General features: G+C 41.0%; 1 protein-coding gene across 1 annotated transcript in view; it reads right to left on the bottom strand.

The window, feature by feature from the left end:
• Positions 1–1,111: 1,111 nt before the first annotated feature.
• The window catches only part of IMPG2 (interphotoreceptor matrix proteoglycan 2), a 72,657-nt gene continuing 55,812 nt past the window's right edge, over positions 1,112–17,956 (bottom strand). Inside the window, exons 12-18 of the mRNA XM_057697288.1 lie at positions 13,568–13,871; positions 10,616–11,907; positions 9,801–10,020; positions 4,740–4,950; positions 3,285–3,473; positions 1,680–1,881; positions 1,112–1,195 (exon numbers count right to left, since the gene is read on the bottom strand). Of these exons, the coding sequence (XP_057553271.1) occupies positions 1,112–1,195; positions 1,680–1,881; positions 3,285–3,473; positions 4,740–4,950; positions 9,801–10,020; positions 10,616–11,907; positions 13,568–13,871 (2,502 nt within the window). The remainder of the gene's footprint in view (positions 1,196–1,679; positions 1,882–3,284; positions 3,474–4,739; positions 4,951–9,800; positions 10,021–10,615; positions 11,908–13,567; positions 13,872–17,956) is intronic.

Genomic DNA, 17,956 nt, shown 5'->3' with positions numbered 1-17,956 from the left:
CAGAGATTAGCGAGTATCCTGGTCTAAAAGGCGGAATCCCAGTAATATTGCTCTGACAGCATTCAAGCAAGGTTGACAGCAATTCCCATGGGCCACATCAGATGTTTAAAGGAGCCTCTACCATGCACATGGAATTAGAAAAGCATATTTTTAGTTCTCCTTTGATGTCAATTCACCACTTCCTATCAGAGGAACCATGTGTGAGGGCCTGCCCATCAGAGAAAGGGGATTTGGAGCAAAGCGGCAGAGGCTCCAATCAGAACCACATGTGTTATCCTGACCTTTCATCTATTTCTTCTATAAGCAGGCATGAATTGCTCTGGTTTTTCTCTTCTAAAAGCCAGGTGCCATTATCTGGCCTGGGTAAGACCCATCCATGAAGAAGCACCTTTGTGAGGGCAGCTGTAGGACCAAATATCAAAGCTAAGTTATAATTCCACCCACTACACTCAATTAACATCTATAAATGGTCTCTTTACAAGATTTTTGTATTTTGTTACCTAAATCTGGTTATGGATTCTGAGGAACAAAGGGGAAAAAACTACAGACACTTGCCCAAAATGCATGCTGAAAAAAGTAATGGAAAAAGATAGATTGAAAAGTACGATGAACTTGATAGAAGCAAGAGACACACTTTAATGGGATTTTTCTCATTCAAAGCATACCTGAAAGTATCTACAGAGATGGAAAACGAAGTATACGTTAAAATATGTGAGGATTTACAGCTACTCAAATGGGTGACATCTAAGTTAATAAGAGATAAAACAGAGCCAGGAAGCTCTAGGCCAGAACACAGGGTGTCTTTGTTTTCAATCTTCTCTGGCATTTGCTCTGACATTTGCTGTCTTCGTGATCTTGAGTAAGTCCCTCCATCATTCTGAGGTTTCCTTTCCTCATTCATAAAACTTAAATAAGAAACACTCAATTTATAAAGGCATTAAGAGGAATAAATGAGGTAATCTGTGTGGATGTGTATTAAGTGTAAAGAACTCAACAAACATTGGTTACCAACAAAACCCATGTCATACGGACAGCAATGAGGCATCCGCGCTTGTGGCGCTACTCTAAGGCAAACTGTTAAGAATCTGGGAAGGGGAGCCCTTTCAATTGCTTACATTTGATGTTCTCTCACAAAAGCTGCAAACTCAGGGTCCCTGGCATACAGTTCCAAAATTCTCATTCTTTCTTGAATTTCCTTAAAAAAAAAAAAAAAAAGAAAGAAAGAAGAGGAAAAGAAAATTTTTCTACACTGCATTAGAAAAACTTTAACAGCCTTTTTTTTTGAGGTCTAATGTTTACAAGTGATGGTGACTTTCTGAACTATCCAGGGAAGAGCTATAGAAAACAATGGCCTTTTCAGAAAAATAGAAGCTGTGGCTACTACATGAACTGCTCTGAATAACCCAGACATATACTTCTAAGGAGGGGAGGGAGGAGGGTGAGGGCATTTGCTATAATGATAAAGGAACCACTGGGTGGAAAATAAGGTACAGCTCAGAACTGTATACCCTCTACATATCACACTGACTGGGAGATAGCATGAGGTAAAAACCTAATGATCAAATAATTTTCATCCTTGCCTGAAGCCTGTGGACACATATGAACACACACACCCCCCACACACAAACACACACACACACCCCCCAGCAGAGCAGCAACAGAAAAACCAAGTTTCCTACCTCTCTGGAAAGCTCCCTGTTCTCATACATTTGTCTGATTTCTTCCCTGCTCAGACCAGCAATCATCTCTCTGCCTGCAGAGCTGTAGAAGGGCCGATGAGGGTAGGGTCCCTCATACTGCTCGAGGTCGGCCTCGTGACTTTCAAACACAGGGTTGTGCTTTACAGCACTTTCTACAGATGAGAGACTGTCAGGCTGTTCGCTGGAGCCACAAAAAGAAAAGTATGACTGCTTCAGGTTCTTCTTTGGATACTCAACAACATGTAAGACTATTTACCTGGAGCAAGATTTCTGTTGAGTTAAAAAGAGGCTAAGTGGATACAAATGGTGGGGCAGCGGGGGAAGGGGAAGGGAAGAGGTGACTGTGAACAATATCCAGATCAATCTCAAAAATTATTTACGGGGTGTTATTATCTCCTCAACCACCTGGTAAGTGCCCTGTGGAACTGTTCCATGTCTCATTCATCTTTATTGGCCCCACAGTGCCTGGCACCCAATAAAGGTTAATGGGGAAATAGGTCTGCCAATAGTATTTCATTAAATGAATACAGCCCCATTATTCCCAGGGTAGACAAATCAAAATCAGCATGTAACCACACAAAGAATCTAATAGAAATAAAAATACAGGGGAGAATGGGCTTCCATTAAATTCAACTCAGATCTACAAATACTTACTGAGCATTGATTATGTGCCTAGGAATGTTCTAGATGTTAATGATACAAAGAATTTGTTGGAATCTCTCCAAAATGAGATTACAGTCTCATGCAAAGTCAAACCCAATAAAAAGTACAAGAACAATAATGGAATTATGCCCTGGGTGCTCTAGGAACTAGGAGAGGGGTCTCCTCAGCAAGGCAGAGGGTGAGGGAAGGTAACCTAGACCTGAAGCAGACCTGGAAGCACAGAAGCAACGTGCAGCTGGGGACTGTGATCACATTAGAACCCAAAAGGTCCTTGGATCGCTTGTCTAGCAAGTAGAACCAGTTTTATTTCCTCTATTAATGAAGACACACTTAACTAAAAAGAGAACCAGATTCTATTTCTTGTCAGATTCTTACCTAGATTTAAAGTCTGGCTAATTACCACTGGAATGAGCCAAAGGAGAACGAACTAACAGATCTGGTCCTCACACAAGGCCTCACCTCATCTCCATCACCCTTCCAACACCTCCCCTACCGTGATACAGGCATTCTGGTCCCACTCAAGGATGTCATTCCTTCAGTGTGCAGTGAGATCCATGCATGCCTCCCTGACTGTGCTCACGTTCATTCAACTAGCTAGAAAGCTTCCCACCCACCCCTTGCAGCAAACACCTACTCTTCCATCCAGCTAAACATCCTCACCATCATTAAAATTTCTGAGACACCCTCCCCTAGGCAAAACAAATTCATTCCTCATCTAGGCATCCTAGCAGCTTGTTCAAACTGTTGCTTATGTTTGTTTCCAGTCTGACACCCTTTGAGGACAGGGACCATGTCTTTACCCAACTTTACAGCCCTCTCCCCTCCACCCGGATCCTTTCCAATATTTGGCACACAGGAAGCACAAAATGAATGAATAAAAGGAATATGTTATTCCATCAGAGAGCAATTGTCCTTATTTACCTGAAGGGTCTCTCTCTTCCTCTCCTAACATATTTAGCTTGAAGAGCCCTGATGATGAAGAAGACGACAGCAGAAGAAATGAGGACAAGTCCAACCATGGAGGCGATGGTGATGCCTATCACCAAGGGCTCGGACACAAACTCCTCGCAGTGCTCACCACGATACCACCAGTTCTCACCTACCCGGCACCTGGAATGAGAAGCGACCAAGCCCCAAAATGGAATTACTCTGCTGAAAGTAACAACAGCAGAACCTAAGGTAGGACTGATGAGAGGTGGAGAAATAAATGGTGACCACATGAAGCTTCAGTAAAGAGGTGAATGTACATGTTTTTTGTTTTGTTTTGTTTTACATGTTAAATGGTAAGAGTTAAGGCTGTGCATAAGACCTGGCACAGACCCAGGAGGTCCTCGATGACTACTTGTAAAGACTGAATAAAAGACTGACTACGCTTAAAGAAAGTATGTTAGTCAACTTCCTTATTTATGGATAATGAAAAACAGGCTCAGGAAGGAAAACAACTGGTGTTGGATTACACAACTAGTTAGCAACTGAACCCACGTCCCTAGACTCCTCATGTCCTTCCACCACACTGCAGAGATCCTCCAAACCCCAAGGCCACACACCTGTGCAAAAACGTCTTCAATTCCCAGAGCAGCAATCACTGCTTTCTAAAATCATATTCATTTCTCTGGAAATCAAGAGGCTATTTTTAATCTTAATTTTCTAGTTAAACTTTACACGTAGAAAAGTGTAAATCATTTCCGCCTGTTTCCTCTGTTTTTGTCATCTATACCAACATTTGCCCTTTTTGAAATTCACAAATTGTCCTCTTACTGACGTCTGCCCCCTTATTCTCAGCATTCTCTCCTTTCACACCATGTAGCTTTGGTTGGGTGTGGTTGGGAGGTTAATTTGTTCTGCTCTTTTGAAGGGGAGTGACCAGGGAAGGCTACCTGAATCTGCTCAATTGTCTATTGCATTTTCTTTGGTTCTACCTTTAAAAAATAGATCTTAGATACTTAAAATATATTTGTCACAACTTTACTTGATTTTCTTTATTTCTGAATACTCACCAGGACCAAGAGCAGCCCAACACTGTTAAGAACATAATTCAAACAGAACAATAAAACCCTTCTGTTTCAGAGACAGTGTAAAGCGTTGATCACGTGCCTAAACCTAATTTGATCGCCAATTGCCTTGTTATCACACTAAGAACCATGACACAAAGATCCCTAACTACTCTAAGTCCTCTCTGCGGGATGCTAGGCAATGTTCTTCTTATAGCTCCCTAAGAGCATAAGATAAAATAACCCACGGCACCCATCTATTTCCTAGATATAACTTCTATAATAAATAACGTTGGGATCGTCCTAACATCATAGGTGCAGATTCCTTTTCTTCAGAGGAAATATCTCTAACCTTGTGAAGCCAAAATCTCTAACAACAACATACCTACAAATGGCCCCATGTCCGGGCATGATGTCACACTTTCCATCATTCAAGCAGAAGTCAGGCTGTAGGTCACAGAGACTCTGACAGGGCAGTTCTTCCACACTCAGGTACCCAGGGTAGCATCTGCACTCTGCTTCTCCACTCCAGGGGTTAACCAAACACTCAGAAAATTCATTGCATGCTTGAAACTTGCAAGGGTTGGCTTGATCACCTAAAACACCAAACAAACCAGACAATGATACAAGGAAAGGCAAAACACAGGAAATGGGGTACATGAAGCCCCTTCTGTAAGGCTCCCCCATCTGAAGTACCATGAGACAATCCCCTTCCTGAATCACTGAAATACAACATCACCACCCACACCACAAAAAACTTCTGATTCATCCTTGATTGATAAGCTTGTGTCAAATTTCTGTGAAACTCAGAGCCAAACCATAAAACCCAATGACCTGGGTGAGCCTCTACCTGTTTTATGCAGGAAGCATGCAGAAGCTTTAAAATCCATGTAATTGTAGATCTAAATTAAACAGTTCTCTTGTACTGTTCATTTCCACCAACCCTACCCCGCCATTGTCCTCCTCCACGCTGCACGTGATGCTACGTGCCCCACCCCCACCTCACTGAGAACATAAGACGGAGAGCAGAATCCAGAGGAGAACTGGTGGAAGCCTCAGGGATAAGTACAGCCCAATAAGAGCAGCCTAAGAACATTCAAGATTTGGGAAAGCTACTGTCAGAAAAACAAATCAGACCTGCACCTCCTCAGGCCATTCCCAACAGTATTTTGGCTTCAGTAATTTCATTTTTCATTGATGGGATGAGAGAAAGTGACATTTTTAAAAGTTAATTAAGATGAAACCAGTCAAAAATGGTATAAGACATTGACCGTGGATGGGCCTTCTATCGTTCTATTGTATGTTCTTCACTGGTGAATGGTAATCTCTGAATTGCAAACAGGCAAATGGTGACAAAGATACTACAAATAGAGGAAATAACTGTAAATGACCCATAAACTCATCTATACGAAAAAGCATAAGGTTTAGCTAGAAGACAAATGGGAGGTTAAAAAACAAAGAGCATAGTCTCTCAGTTTCCAGATAAATTAATATTGCTTTCAGAATCAATGATTTCTTTGCTACTGTGAAGACTGAAGATATTTTGCACAAATCTCTGGTCCTGGAGTTTGTAGGATCTCTGCCCCTGATCTTTCTTGGCCCTATGTAGGAATGAGGGGAGGTACTAGGTTGAATAGTGTCCCCCCAAAATTCACCCAGAACCTCAGAATATAACTTTATTTGGAAATAAGGGTCTTTGTAAATGTGATCAAGTTAAGATAAGGTCATACTGAATTAGGTTACCCATAGTCCAATACCTGGTGTCCTTATAAGAAGAGGGAAATTTGGACACTGAGACACAGACACGTAGTAAAGAAGGCCATATAAAGACAGAAGCAGAAATTGGAGTGATGCATCTATAAGCCAAGGAACGTCAAGGATTGCTGGCAAACACCAGAAGCTAGAAAGAGGCAAGATACGATTCTTTCCTAGAGCTTTCAGCAGGAACATGGCTCTGCCAACACCTTGATTTGGATTCTAGCCTCCAGAATTATGAAAGAATAAATTTCTGTTGTTAGAAGCCACCGAGTTTGTGGTCCTTTGTTACAGCAGCCCTAGGAAACTAATGCAGGGGACCAATAATAAGATGCTCACATAACAAAGGCATACAAATGTGTTGACAGATGGCAATTTCCACAGGGGAACTACACAGCAGGATTCCACTTGGTATTTCCTAAGTCTTCACATCCTTATCCTCATATTCATTTTGTGACTTTGTAATCAGAAAATAATCTAATCCTTGCCTAGCAGTGAGGGATAGAAGTGTATATGGGGGTGGGAAGGATGGCATTGCACAAACCCCTTTGCTGATGGAAGTTCAAGAATTTCTGAAACACTACATGTGAAAACAAATTAAGCAAGAGACAAGTCAATCTTATCGTTAGCCAATCTTGAGATAAAATAATAGTTTAATCTGAAGGCTTTTAACTAAAAATATACACGTAAGAGGAAAATTCTATTCAAAAATTCTAAAATTTTGTGACCATTCCATGGGTGTGGGTGAGTGTCTAGGGAAAGGAAAAATAGAATCCATAAGAGGAAAAAGATAAATGTTGCTCCCTTTTGTTTCCAGATCAAGGAGAGAGACTAAGGCCAATATTTTAATCACGTAAATAAAAGATAGGAGTTTCAAAGTCTCTTTCTAGTCTTTTGTGCAGGTTAAAGGTAGATGCACAGAATAGACAGCTCTCTGTTTGGAAGAGTACTTTACTTTATAGGAAAGCAAAGTTACACTTGGAGCTAATCTTGGGATGGGAGACAAGGATCTAAATTGTAGATGAATAACATTCTGGTTTTCCAGGGACAGGCTAAGAGAAGGATTGATGGGTTCCGGAAAATGAGAGTAGAGGAAATATGAAGAAGGTCTGGAAACACAGCCAGAGTGGCCAGAGTAACATGGTAGCTGACTTTGTCCTGGAGAAAAAACTGGCCATTAAAAGACACCTCTGAAAAGGTGGCTGAGAAATTTTTGGATATTTATGCCTAACAGTAATATTTTTAACCCATCTTCTGTGCTACGATAAAAAGTCCTCCAACACCCTCAATGATTTCCTCAGCAAATATCTGATGGAATCGACTGCCTTCTGTTAGAGGTACTTGGGGAAAGTGAAAAATGGGACTGTGATCTGTGTTGGATTAACATAAAGAACCACCACAAGGGTCAAGACAAATGTGAGATTGGAAATTCAGCAGAAGGAACTCAGAGCTGGAGATGATTAAGAGATAGTTAAGTTCCCGGATAATTCCTAGAGATATTAGGGGTTGGAGGGTCATGGATGCAGGTTTTACCCTGCGCATGGGAAGGATTAATGCGAATTCATTTGAAAATAAAGGAAAAAGGTGACCCTATAAACCTGGATGACTTGGCATACGGCTGGCATGTGAGTTACACACAAAATTGAAGTAAATGCACTTATTTATGTACTTCCCTTTAAAAAGAAGTGGTTGGACTTTTGCAGAAGTTTTATAAATCATCACTGCTTGCATCTGTATTGCTAGTCAAATGCTTTTATACATGCTATTTGTTTAATCCTTAGAATAGCCCCATGAAATTCATAGGCCAGGTAATATTCCCATTTGCTATATGAGGGAGTAAGGCTCGGAGATAAAACAGCTCATCTAGGATCACACAAATGATAAATGGCAGAGCAGAGGCAAGAAACCAGGCCTTCCAAATTACAATTAATTGCTTCTTCCACTACACCACATGGCAAAGAATGTGCAAACGTCCTCAAAGAACTCAAGTGGTCAGAGATTTAGATTTTGGGGGATTAGCTAAATCATTTTCCTCACTTTCAATGAATAATGGTCCTTCAAGGGTTTCAGAGGAAAGAATGTTTCCTTCTTTCCCGGGTAAAGAAAAGGGCTGAATTCCAAACCAGTTTGAGAGTAAAAAGCACTGGAGAAATATAAACCCAGACATTCTACCTTACTCCTACTCAAAACCACTGTCCTCTGATACATAGAGAGTAAAAAAGAACAAAGTTTGAGGATCCAACAGTACTCTTTACATCCAAGTCATCCAATAAAAACAATGGTTCATTTCATTCATTCACAATATTTCTGAGTACCTTATATATGCAAGACACTGTGCGAGGTTTTGGCTAGAGTGGTTAAGAAAAACAGACAGTTTGCAGTCCTTGTGGATATTTCAACCAGGGAAAATAGCTATTAAGCAATTATGTGCATAAATTACCATGATTACAATAGTTATAAACCCTACAGAGGGAAAAGAACCAATCTAGATAATGGGTGAATCAGTGAAAGTCCTGAGGAAGAGACATTTGAACTGAGGCATAAAGGGTAAGCAGAAGTCAGCCAAGAGCGGAAAGAGATTCAGGCAAAGAAGACAATATGTGCAAAGGCTTCAAGTCAAGAAAAGTTCTGGAAATCTAAGGAACCCAAAATGAGCTAGTTTGACTAGAACATGGTGAGCAAAGGACTTAGTTTCACTGGATGATACTGGGGAAGAAGATAGGGACTGGGCCTGTGGCTACTGAACCAGGCAGCCACTCAAAGTATTTCAAGCAGGAAAGTGAAATAATCTGATTGTTTTAGAAAGAGCACCCTAGCTGCTGTCTGGAGAATGAACGGGAGGAGACAGAAGTGAGGGGAAAAGAGAGGTAGTGGCAAAACTGGTCCAAATGAGAGATGATGATGGTTTGGCCTAAAGTAGGGGCAGTGAAGACAGAGAAAAACACATAGATTTGAGATATATTTAGAATTCAGAATCAATATAAGTTTGGTGAGTGACTGAAAGTTAGGGGTGATGGAAACTGAGATATCGGAATGGCTTTCCAGGTTTCTGGCTTCAGTAGCTCAGTGGATACAGCTTCCATTTATCAAGATAGTAAAGCTGAGAGGAGTAGATTTAGTTGGAAGGTACAGAGATATGGAAAACAAGGGCTCAGTCTTAGCCTAAGGGCTTAGTCTAAGCTTGATATACATAGACTATATCCAAGTTGAGATCATCAAGTACATAGTTACATATTGATTCTGGAGCTCAAAAGATAAGTCTGATTTGCAAATCAAAATGTAGAAGAGTTATTGACATTTATATAAGGCTTACAATAATGGAAATAGATAAAACAACATAGGAAAATAATATAGAAGGCAAGAAAATCCAAAGCTATTGGGCAATGTAGAGATGTGATTAAGAACAGATCCAGGGGATAAGTAAAATTGAGAGCCGGAGAGAGCAGGCAGAAAAGGGAATGGGAGGTAAACATGTAAAGATAGTGTGTTTGGACAATCCTTTGGAAAAAAGAATGATATTGACATCCTTGGAAGAGATATTTTACTAATTATCAAAATGTGGAAAATTTGCCGGACACAGTACCCCTTTACCTATAAGTACTGAATTCACCTTGACTCAGTGTAGAAGAAAATACACAAGAATAATAACTAGGTTCCACTAAGAAACCACCATAGTATTTAATACCATTACCTGATTCCACATCAAGGGAGTATTTATCAATAGCCAAGTTCATGGTTTGGTAGGCAGTGGTGCAAAAGTCTTCCAGAATCACGTATACAGCATTGGTGACATTAGAAGGGACAGACCTGGCAAACTTCATTCGGCTGTTCACCACAATACTGCCATTTCTGAAGTTCAGGATTTCTAAATTTTGGAACCCAGTGAGGTTTGACTGGAGATAGGGAACCAGCTACAATACACAAAAAGTGGTCAGTTTATTGCCAAAGTTTTGCATTTTGTTCAATACATACCAAAAACAAAGATGAACCCCTCTACTTTTCCAAATTGTATTCTATTTACATCATTTAAACTGTTCATCAGCAAAAGTATGAATTGTGAATTATCTGCAAGTCTTGAGGTTTCAGTGTTATTTAAGAACCCCATGGAACTCACAGTTTTAGACATCAGAGAGTTTATTCTCTCTGTTTCAGTAAAGGATCGTGACAGTGAAGGCATTATAGGTACCCACAAAGCACTGGTCTCACAATAAAATGTGAAAATAAATCTTAAGCTTGTTTCAGTCCCAGAAATTATAGAATACAATATCCAGTATCTAAATTGTCACATCATCTTCATGCCACATTTGTGATTTCTGTTTCTTGTATCCACCTTTCTCATTGTTTTCCTACCAACCCGAGGCCGTTACACTAGTTTTAGATGATAGGAAGTGAAAACCCACAGCTGACCACACTTTTCCTTGGCTCAGATCTTACGTGTTGGGGGAAAAGCGGGGTGGTTCATACACGATTATTCACTAATGCCCATATTTCACTTCTTATGCTTACCAGTTCTAAGAATCTTTGCTCCAGGGCTTTATACTCCAAAGAGTTTTTATTAAACAGATCTTCTGAAAACATCATGTTTGTCACTCTGAGGCTGAAGAAAACCACCAAAGCTCCTGCGGCTTGGGTATGACTCAAGTCATCGCTTTTTGTGGGCTGAGCCACAACAGCCACCTCTGTGGAGTGAAAATCTGTAGACATTTCTACGTAACTACCAACCTTGCCATTTTCCTCTGGGATTAACTCAGGCTGATAGTAATCTGTGCCTATCTGGTCCAATTCTAATGAAATATCCTGTACACCCATAATGACTTCATCTTCCAGCAGGGTGGAACTTGTGGTTGAAGGCAATTTGGTAGACTGTGTCATGGAAGCTTTCAACCAGAGCTTGTCAGTACTCTGTGGTGTACTTGCCAATGTGTCTCTGGACAATTTCCCTAGGGAAGAAGTTCTTGCCCAAACTATATCTGATTCTGGCAATATGGTCCACAAAGGTTGCATATCTGGCTTCACTACTGAAATCTTGCTGTCAAACCATTCACGGTTGGATGACTCTGTAGTTTGTTCCATATCCTCCTTTAGAAAGGGTTCTTCTTGATCTGTTTTATCAGTAGAAGCAGAGACTGCTGCAGATGTGAATAGAGGAGGTGATTTGGTAACTGAGTAATAATCAATGTCAGGTATACTGGATAGAATTGGAGATGCAAATTGAGTTGTGGTCTCTGCAAAGATGGACATAGTTAGTCCACCAAGGGGCTCAACTTCTGCAAAGTCTATGGATCTATCAAAATGCCCATGTTCTGAATGCTCAATACTTTGATCTATGGAATCTATTCTGTCATCTATAATTAGTTTCTCATCTATCCCCTCAGTAGGCAAAAGTAAATCCTCTGAATCTTCAACTTCAAGCCATGACTTGGACAACGGTTCAGTGCTCTTCTCTAATGAAGTCTCACTCCATGGCCCAGTAATCGGACCTAACTTTTGCCCAGACCCTGAACCTAAACCACTCCCAAATATGAACTCTTCTTCCATAGATGTGTCTGGCATCCTAGTGGTCACTTTTAATTGGGCTTTGACTTTGGAGGCCAAAGAGTCCATGACAAAAGGTGTAGTTCCTTCTTTAGCAAGAGGATCGAATGTGACAGAGGAGACTGGATATGGTGAGGATGTCAAAGACACCCCAGAGTCTTCCAGGGACGGTACTGTTTCTTTTGGCACAGGACGAGTAAATGGACTCGAAGGCAATGGAGCAATAGAAAGAAAATCTTCTGACCCTTCAACTTTAGTTAATCCTAAAAATAGAGTTTTCCATTAATTAATCTACATAGCTGCCAAAATATATTCCCAATCCTAATAAAACCAGCTACCTGTTTTTTCCCATTAGATTACGACAGACAGTTGCTGACTTTTGCTTTGCCAAATCCAGCAAACAAAAAGAAGGTATGATTATGTTTTTGTGATATGGTACAATCATTCATGATTATAACCCCCTTTCCTGAGAATAACAAGACATCAGGTATTGAAAAAATGTATCTTCAAACACATTTTTTTACTCCTTGAAAATAAAGAACTGCTGGTAGCCATACTGACAACAGACTGAATCTAGTAAAAACTTAGGAAGAAAATACCCTAGGAAAATGCCCAAGGAATTCCCATTTCTTTGTTATGTTTGTTTGTTTGTTTGTTTTTTGGCCGCACCATGCAGCTTGTGGGATTGAACCCGGGCCACAGCAGTGAAAGTGCTGATTCCTAACCACTAGACCACCAGGGAATTCCACCTTGCTATGTTTATTACCCATCAGCCTTCAGATTCACCCAGTGTTCAAAACCCTGGACTCATCATTTATATCTTTGTTCATCTTCCTCTTTCATGTGTACTCCATCCCTGAGTCACATCCCACAACAGCTAAATCATCTATTTGACTTTCATTTTTTAATCTCTGCTGTAGCTGCCCTAGTTCAGGTTTTCCCCTTCCCAAGCCTAACACAAGCTAAAAGTCTCTACTGGCCCCCAATTAATCCTACTAAAAGATACTGGAATAATCCTCTTTGAGGCTGTTTGTTTACCACTCAAATATTTAAGTAAGTAGAGCAGTTTGTTTTTTTTTTTTTTTTTTTTTTTTGAGGGGGGCATGGTTTAAAGAACTTTTACTGAGATACAGTTAACAGACAATAAACTGCATATATTTAGAGTGTACAATTTGGTATCCCAATCTCCCAATTCATTCCCCTACAACCCTCCCCGCTTTCCCCACTTGGTGTCCATATGTTTGTTCTCTATATCTGGGTGTCTATTTCTGCCTTGCAAACCGGTTGATTTGTACCATTTTTCTACAGTCCACATATATGTGTTAATATATGATATTTGCTTTTCTCTTTCTGACTCACTTCACTCTGTATGACAGTCTCTAGGTCCATCCATGTCTCTACAAGTGTCCCAGTTTCATTCCTTTTTACAGCTGAGTCATGTTCCACTGTATATATGGACCACATCTTTTTTTATCCATTCATCTGTTGATGGACATTTAGGTTGCTTCCATGTCCTGGCTATTGTAAATAGTGCTGCAATGAACATTGGAGTGCGTGTGTCTTTTTGAATTATGGTGTTTTCTGAGTATATGCCCAGCAGTGGGATTGCTGGGTCATATGGTAACTCTATTTTTAGTTTTTCAAGGAACCTCCATTAAGTAAGTAGAGTAGTTCTTAAATAGTAATATAATTAAAGTATATATTCTTTAACAGGACCTTCAAGATATCTTTTAGGTGATCCCACCCCAGCCCACAAGTCCATTTCTTATTTTTACCTATTTGTTCCCTTTCTCACACAACTTTCCCAAGACATTTTCTCCTAATGAATGTTGCCATGCTTTTCTCCTAACCTTAGTCTCTTGCTCTCTTCAAAACCTTTGTCATCTGACAGAATAAAGTAGAAAAGTGATTAAAATTCCTTACCATCTTCTAATGAGTGAGACCCAGAAGTCCTTTCTTCAGAAGCCACAGGCAAGCCAGTCTGAAGCACTGCTGGGGTGACAGAATGAAGAGTCAAGCTGCTAACCTCTAAAACCTCTGGGGAAGAACGGAGGCTCACCTTTGAGGGAAAGGCTAATTTGGGTGCAGACACTAAATCACCCAAAGGGCTTTCTGACCAGAGTTCCCTGCCAGTGGTTGAAGGAGGACCAGAGCTGAAATCAAGTGGTGGAATACTGCTTGTGGTGGATTCATCTGCTGAGGGCCATTCAGCTTGAGGGGTATTATCCTGGAGGGGCAAAAAGAAGCTAAATCATATCATAGATAAAAGAAACACATAAAAGTAATATCAAATACCATCTATCTACCTGCATTCCTGGATTTTCTAGGGACAAAACGACAATGTAATATTGGGGGAGGGCAGGGGGGTATGGGCTCTAGAATCAAACAGATCCATAATTAAATCCTAATGCAACCACTTACTAGTTGGAAAATCTAGAGAAAAATCATGTCTCACTTGAATCTCACCTGGAAAGTGGGAACAGATGAGATCACATATTTAAAAGATCCCAAACAAAGTGAATTTGTGGGAGAAAATATTGTTTCTCTTGCTTTAAATGATTCCTTTCCCTCTGTCGTATTAAATACTCTAAATACATACATGTTACTAATATCTGTCATTTGTTGTCAGAGATCCAAGCACATTGCCCACAGCAGAAAGAACAATCAGTAACTTTATCATTCTGAAAGTTATTAAACTAAGGTCTTTTATTTTGATAAGAAATGCCAACACATCAAAATGTGATCTCTTACCTCAAACAAATGGCAACATCTGTGAATTGGTATCACACTTACAAAATACAATTTTCTCTTTCCAGTGACTTTTAACTAACATAGTACTGATCATATTTTAAAATTTAGCTTCAGGAACAGAAAAGTAGACAGAAACACAATCCTTGAACGTAATTATTTAATCCTGTGAAGGTTAGTCCATGTAAAAAAGTTTACTGATGTTAACAGGTAAAAGAGCCATGACATTGGATAGGAGTTTATATATTCCAATCTATGCTGAATAACAAAAAACAAGAAGTGTCATATGCATAGAAGGAATTCATAAAATATTTCCTAGAGGAAAACTGAAAAAGGAGAATAGAAAACATCAATCATTCTATACTCTAAATAGCATTAAAATCCCATGCAAGCTTTTTAAAGACACCATTGCCCACGCCCCGCACCCTAGAGATTCTAACTTAACTGATCTGATGGTAGGCCCTAGACACGGTACTTTTAAACGCTCCTCAGTAGAGGATGCAGCCTGATCATTTGCTGGTTGTATTATTCTAGCCTGGGTTTCTAAAATACTTCTTTAGTTGTTAAACCATTATATTTCTCGTCAACTGGAAACTTGAAGAAATTTTCCACAAGAGCATGAACCTGCCTGAAGACTAGAATTCATGGAATAGCCATGAACAAAATGAAACCAGTGAAAACTAAGAACAAGAAACTCTGAATTGAATCCCCTCCCCTTGTCCTCTAGGCGATTCCTGTCAGGGGTGGTGAATTTTCACTGGCATATACTCTCAAGTCTCATATGATTTTTAGACAAAAGCACACAACTTTAAGGTGGCTAACTACAGTTCAGTCTATGGCCAGGAACTAAATCAACCTACTAGCCTATGGAGGGACTCAGCCTAATGTCATGACCTCATTAATCTTTGATGCTTTGCCTACACACTTTCCCTGGTCTCCTCATCAAGGGTCCATGGGAGGAAGCCTTAGACAGCACACGCCCCCAGTCACAAGGGAGGGAACATGAGACAAGAAATCACTGAGCATGTCCCAAACTATTCCCTCTTCTAGTGACAAATGGACAGTAGATCACTGGGTATATGTAGAAATACTCTCAGTTACATCTACTATTTCTAAACTAAAAGCACTAAGTAACTAATTTTCTTCTGGGGAGCTCAGTGACACCAACACTTCCTACCTGGTTCATGCTCTTTTAATGAGGTCCTATTTTAAGTGGGCCATCCTGCTGATTATTTTTAGTTACCCCCACCCTAGCTCCTTCTCTTCCCTGATAATTTCATCACCCCTGCTCCCTTACCAGCTGTCTTCTGTTTGAGTTTACACTTTTAAGATGCAGAAGCTCAAAGGACAGGAAGAGTGAGAGGTTCCCTCCAAGCCTCAATACTGGGTCTCTTGTAGTAGCTGTGTCCCTCTACAATCGCAGCTGCAGCTCTCACTGGGCTCTGGTAGCTGCATTTCCTCCCCTTGCCCCATAATCCAACGGACGGGAATGGCTTCTCACTGTTGTTAGTCTCAAGATCCCTTTTTCACTCCCTTCACCCCGCACACACTACCATCTAGGTGGTTCTGTTACTATTGACACGCTGGCTGAGCCATGTTTTGTAGTGCGGTGTATTTTAAAAAGCCATAAAAGTTTGCATCATTTCTGTCAAAAGGTGATTACATAATTTGTAATGAAATACAAATGGCCAGAAAAGGAAGAATGAGAATCAATTAAAACAACAACATGAACCAAAAATGGTATCATTCTGGTAAAATTTGATTAGAAATAAAGAATCTAGAAAGTAAAGAGGAAAGTGATGAAAAGTGGATGGTGCAATAATAGTACATATTTTTGGCAATGTGACTTGGTCAAAAAAAGGAACAGAGGAAGACACATCTGAGCATTAGACTGGAGTCTGATGACCTGAGTCTGCTGAAGTGAAATATATAGAGAAAGGCAAGAAACACGTCAGAGAAAGAGGAAGACCATCCTCAAAACCTCAAAAGACTAGATTAACTGCAAATGATCTATTAAAAAAAAAAAAAAAAAAAAAAACAAGAACCACTTCAGTATAAGAAATTACCTCTTGGGAATTCTCTCATCACTCGAGGTATGGGAGGGGGCGGGGGGTGAAGGGGAAGCTGAGACGAAGCGAGAGAGTAGCATAGACATATATATACTACCAACTGTAAAATAGATAGCCAGTGGGAAGTTGTTGTATAACAAAGGGAGTCCAACTCGAGGATGGAAGATGCCTTAGAGGACTGGGGCAGGGAGGGTGGGGGGGACTCGAGGGAGGGGAGTCAAGGAAGGGAGGGAATACGGGGATATGTGTATAAAAACAGATGATTGAACCTGGTGTACCCCCAAAAAAATTAAAAAAAAATAAAAAATAAAGAGAAAAAAAAAAAAGAAGTGAACCTGAGGATATCAAGACTTGATTCTTAAGGCCAAAAAGATGATCTAATCAGAGGAAAGACTTCTGGTATTTTTCTAGTAATTTTTAATGTTTTAAGAGTATGTCATCACGAGGAGCAGTTCACCTGACATAACCCTATGTAGTGAAAACAGCTTGTGATCAGCTGTGTACACTGTGCTCCTATATAACCTAGCACCAAACAGACGCACAAAGGTGCCTATGTTCCTGACTGGAGGATCTAAAACTTTCTGGATCCTCAAGAATGGGCCAGAGTGATGTCAGCAAGATGGCTAAGACATCGCCCACTCGTATTCCCCCTTCAACAGCAATTTGGCATCCTCTGTGGACAAAAGCGCCTTTATGGGAGCTGTGGGACCCAACACCATACACCAAGGGATCTGGAAGGAGTCTGGCCCACCCGTGCATTGGGTAATAAGCATACAGACCTCAGTCCTGGCCGTGGACCCCGAGGCAGCCCATGAACTGGCTCCACCCCCTCTTGGACACAGTCTGGGAGACCCTGGAGAACAATTACTTAGACAATTACCCATGAATTAGAGAGCCTTTGTGGAAGTCCAGGAGTCCAACAGAGAAGCTCCAAACACACCATTTGGGCAAAAAAGTCCAAGTTTAGACACATTGGTGAGGGTAAAAGGAACAGTTTCACTTTACCCACCTCATCCATCCCCCAAGGCAGCACAGCGCAGGGCCCAGAGAGCCCCTCTCTGCACATGATCTCTACACAGGGGGAAGTGAGAGCGTGTGAGTGAGTGTCTGACCTCCCCAGCTTGCTAGAGAGGTCTGTCTCTCTCTCACTCCATCCAGAGTACTGAGCTGCAAGCTGCACAACCAGGGGATGGGAAGTGGCTGAAAGAACAGCAGACAGGACTCTGAACATATCAAAGGAATGCGGTGGTACTAACTGCATGACGGACTCCTCAGGAGGCTGACCCCGAGCTGTCGGGACGCCTTGCCCGTGGATCCCCCTCAACTGGCCCATGGGCACCTCCAGTACTCTGTGTGCCTCAGCCCACACACACCTCCTCCGCCCCACGGCTGCCTCCTTGTATGCACTCCCCATGGCAGGGAGAACGAACTTCAGCAGACAGCTAGCGAGCAGGCACAGGAAGCCAGCCTGAATCTATAGGCCAGGGAGAGACAA

This window comes from Hippopotamus amphibius, chromosome 10 (assembly GCF_030028045.1).
Source record: "Hippopotamus amphibius kiboko isolate mHipAmp2 chromosome 10, mHipAmp2.hap2, whole genome shotgun sequence".
NCBI classification, from domain to species: domain Eukaryota; kingdom Metazoa; phylum Chordata; class Mammalia; order Artiodactyla; family Hippopotamidae; genus Hippopotamus; species Hippopotamus amphibius.
This window is presented reverse-complemented; position numbering and strand designations above follow the sequence as displayed.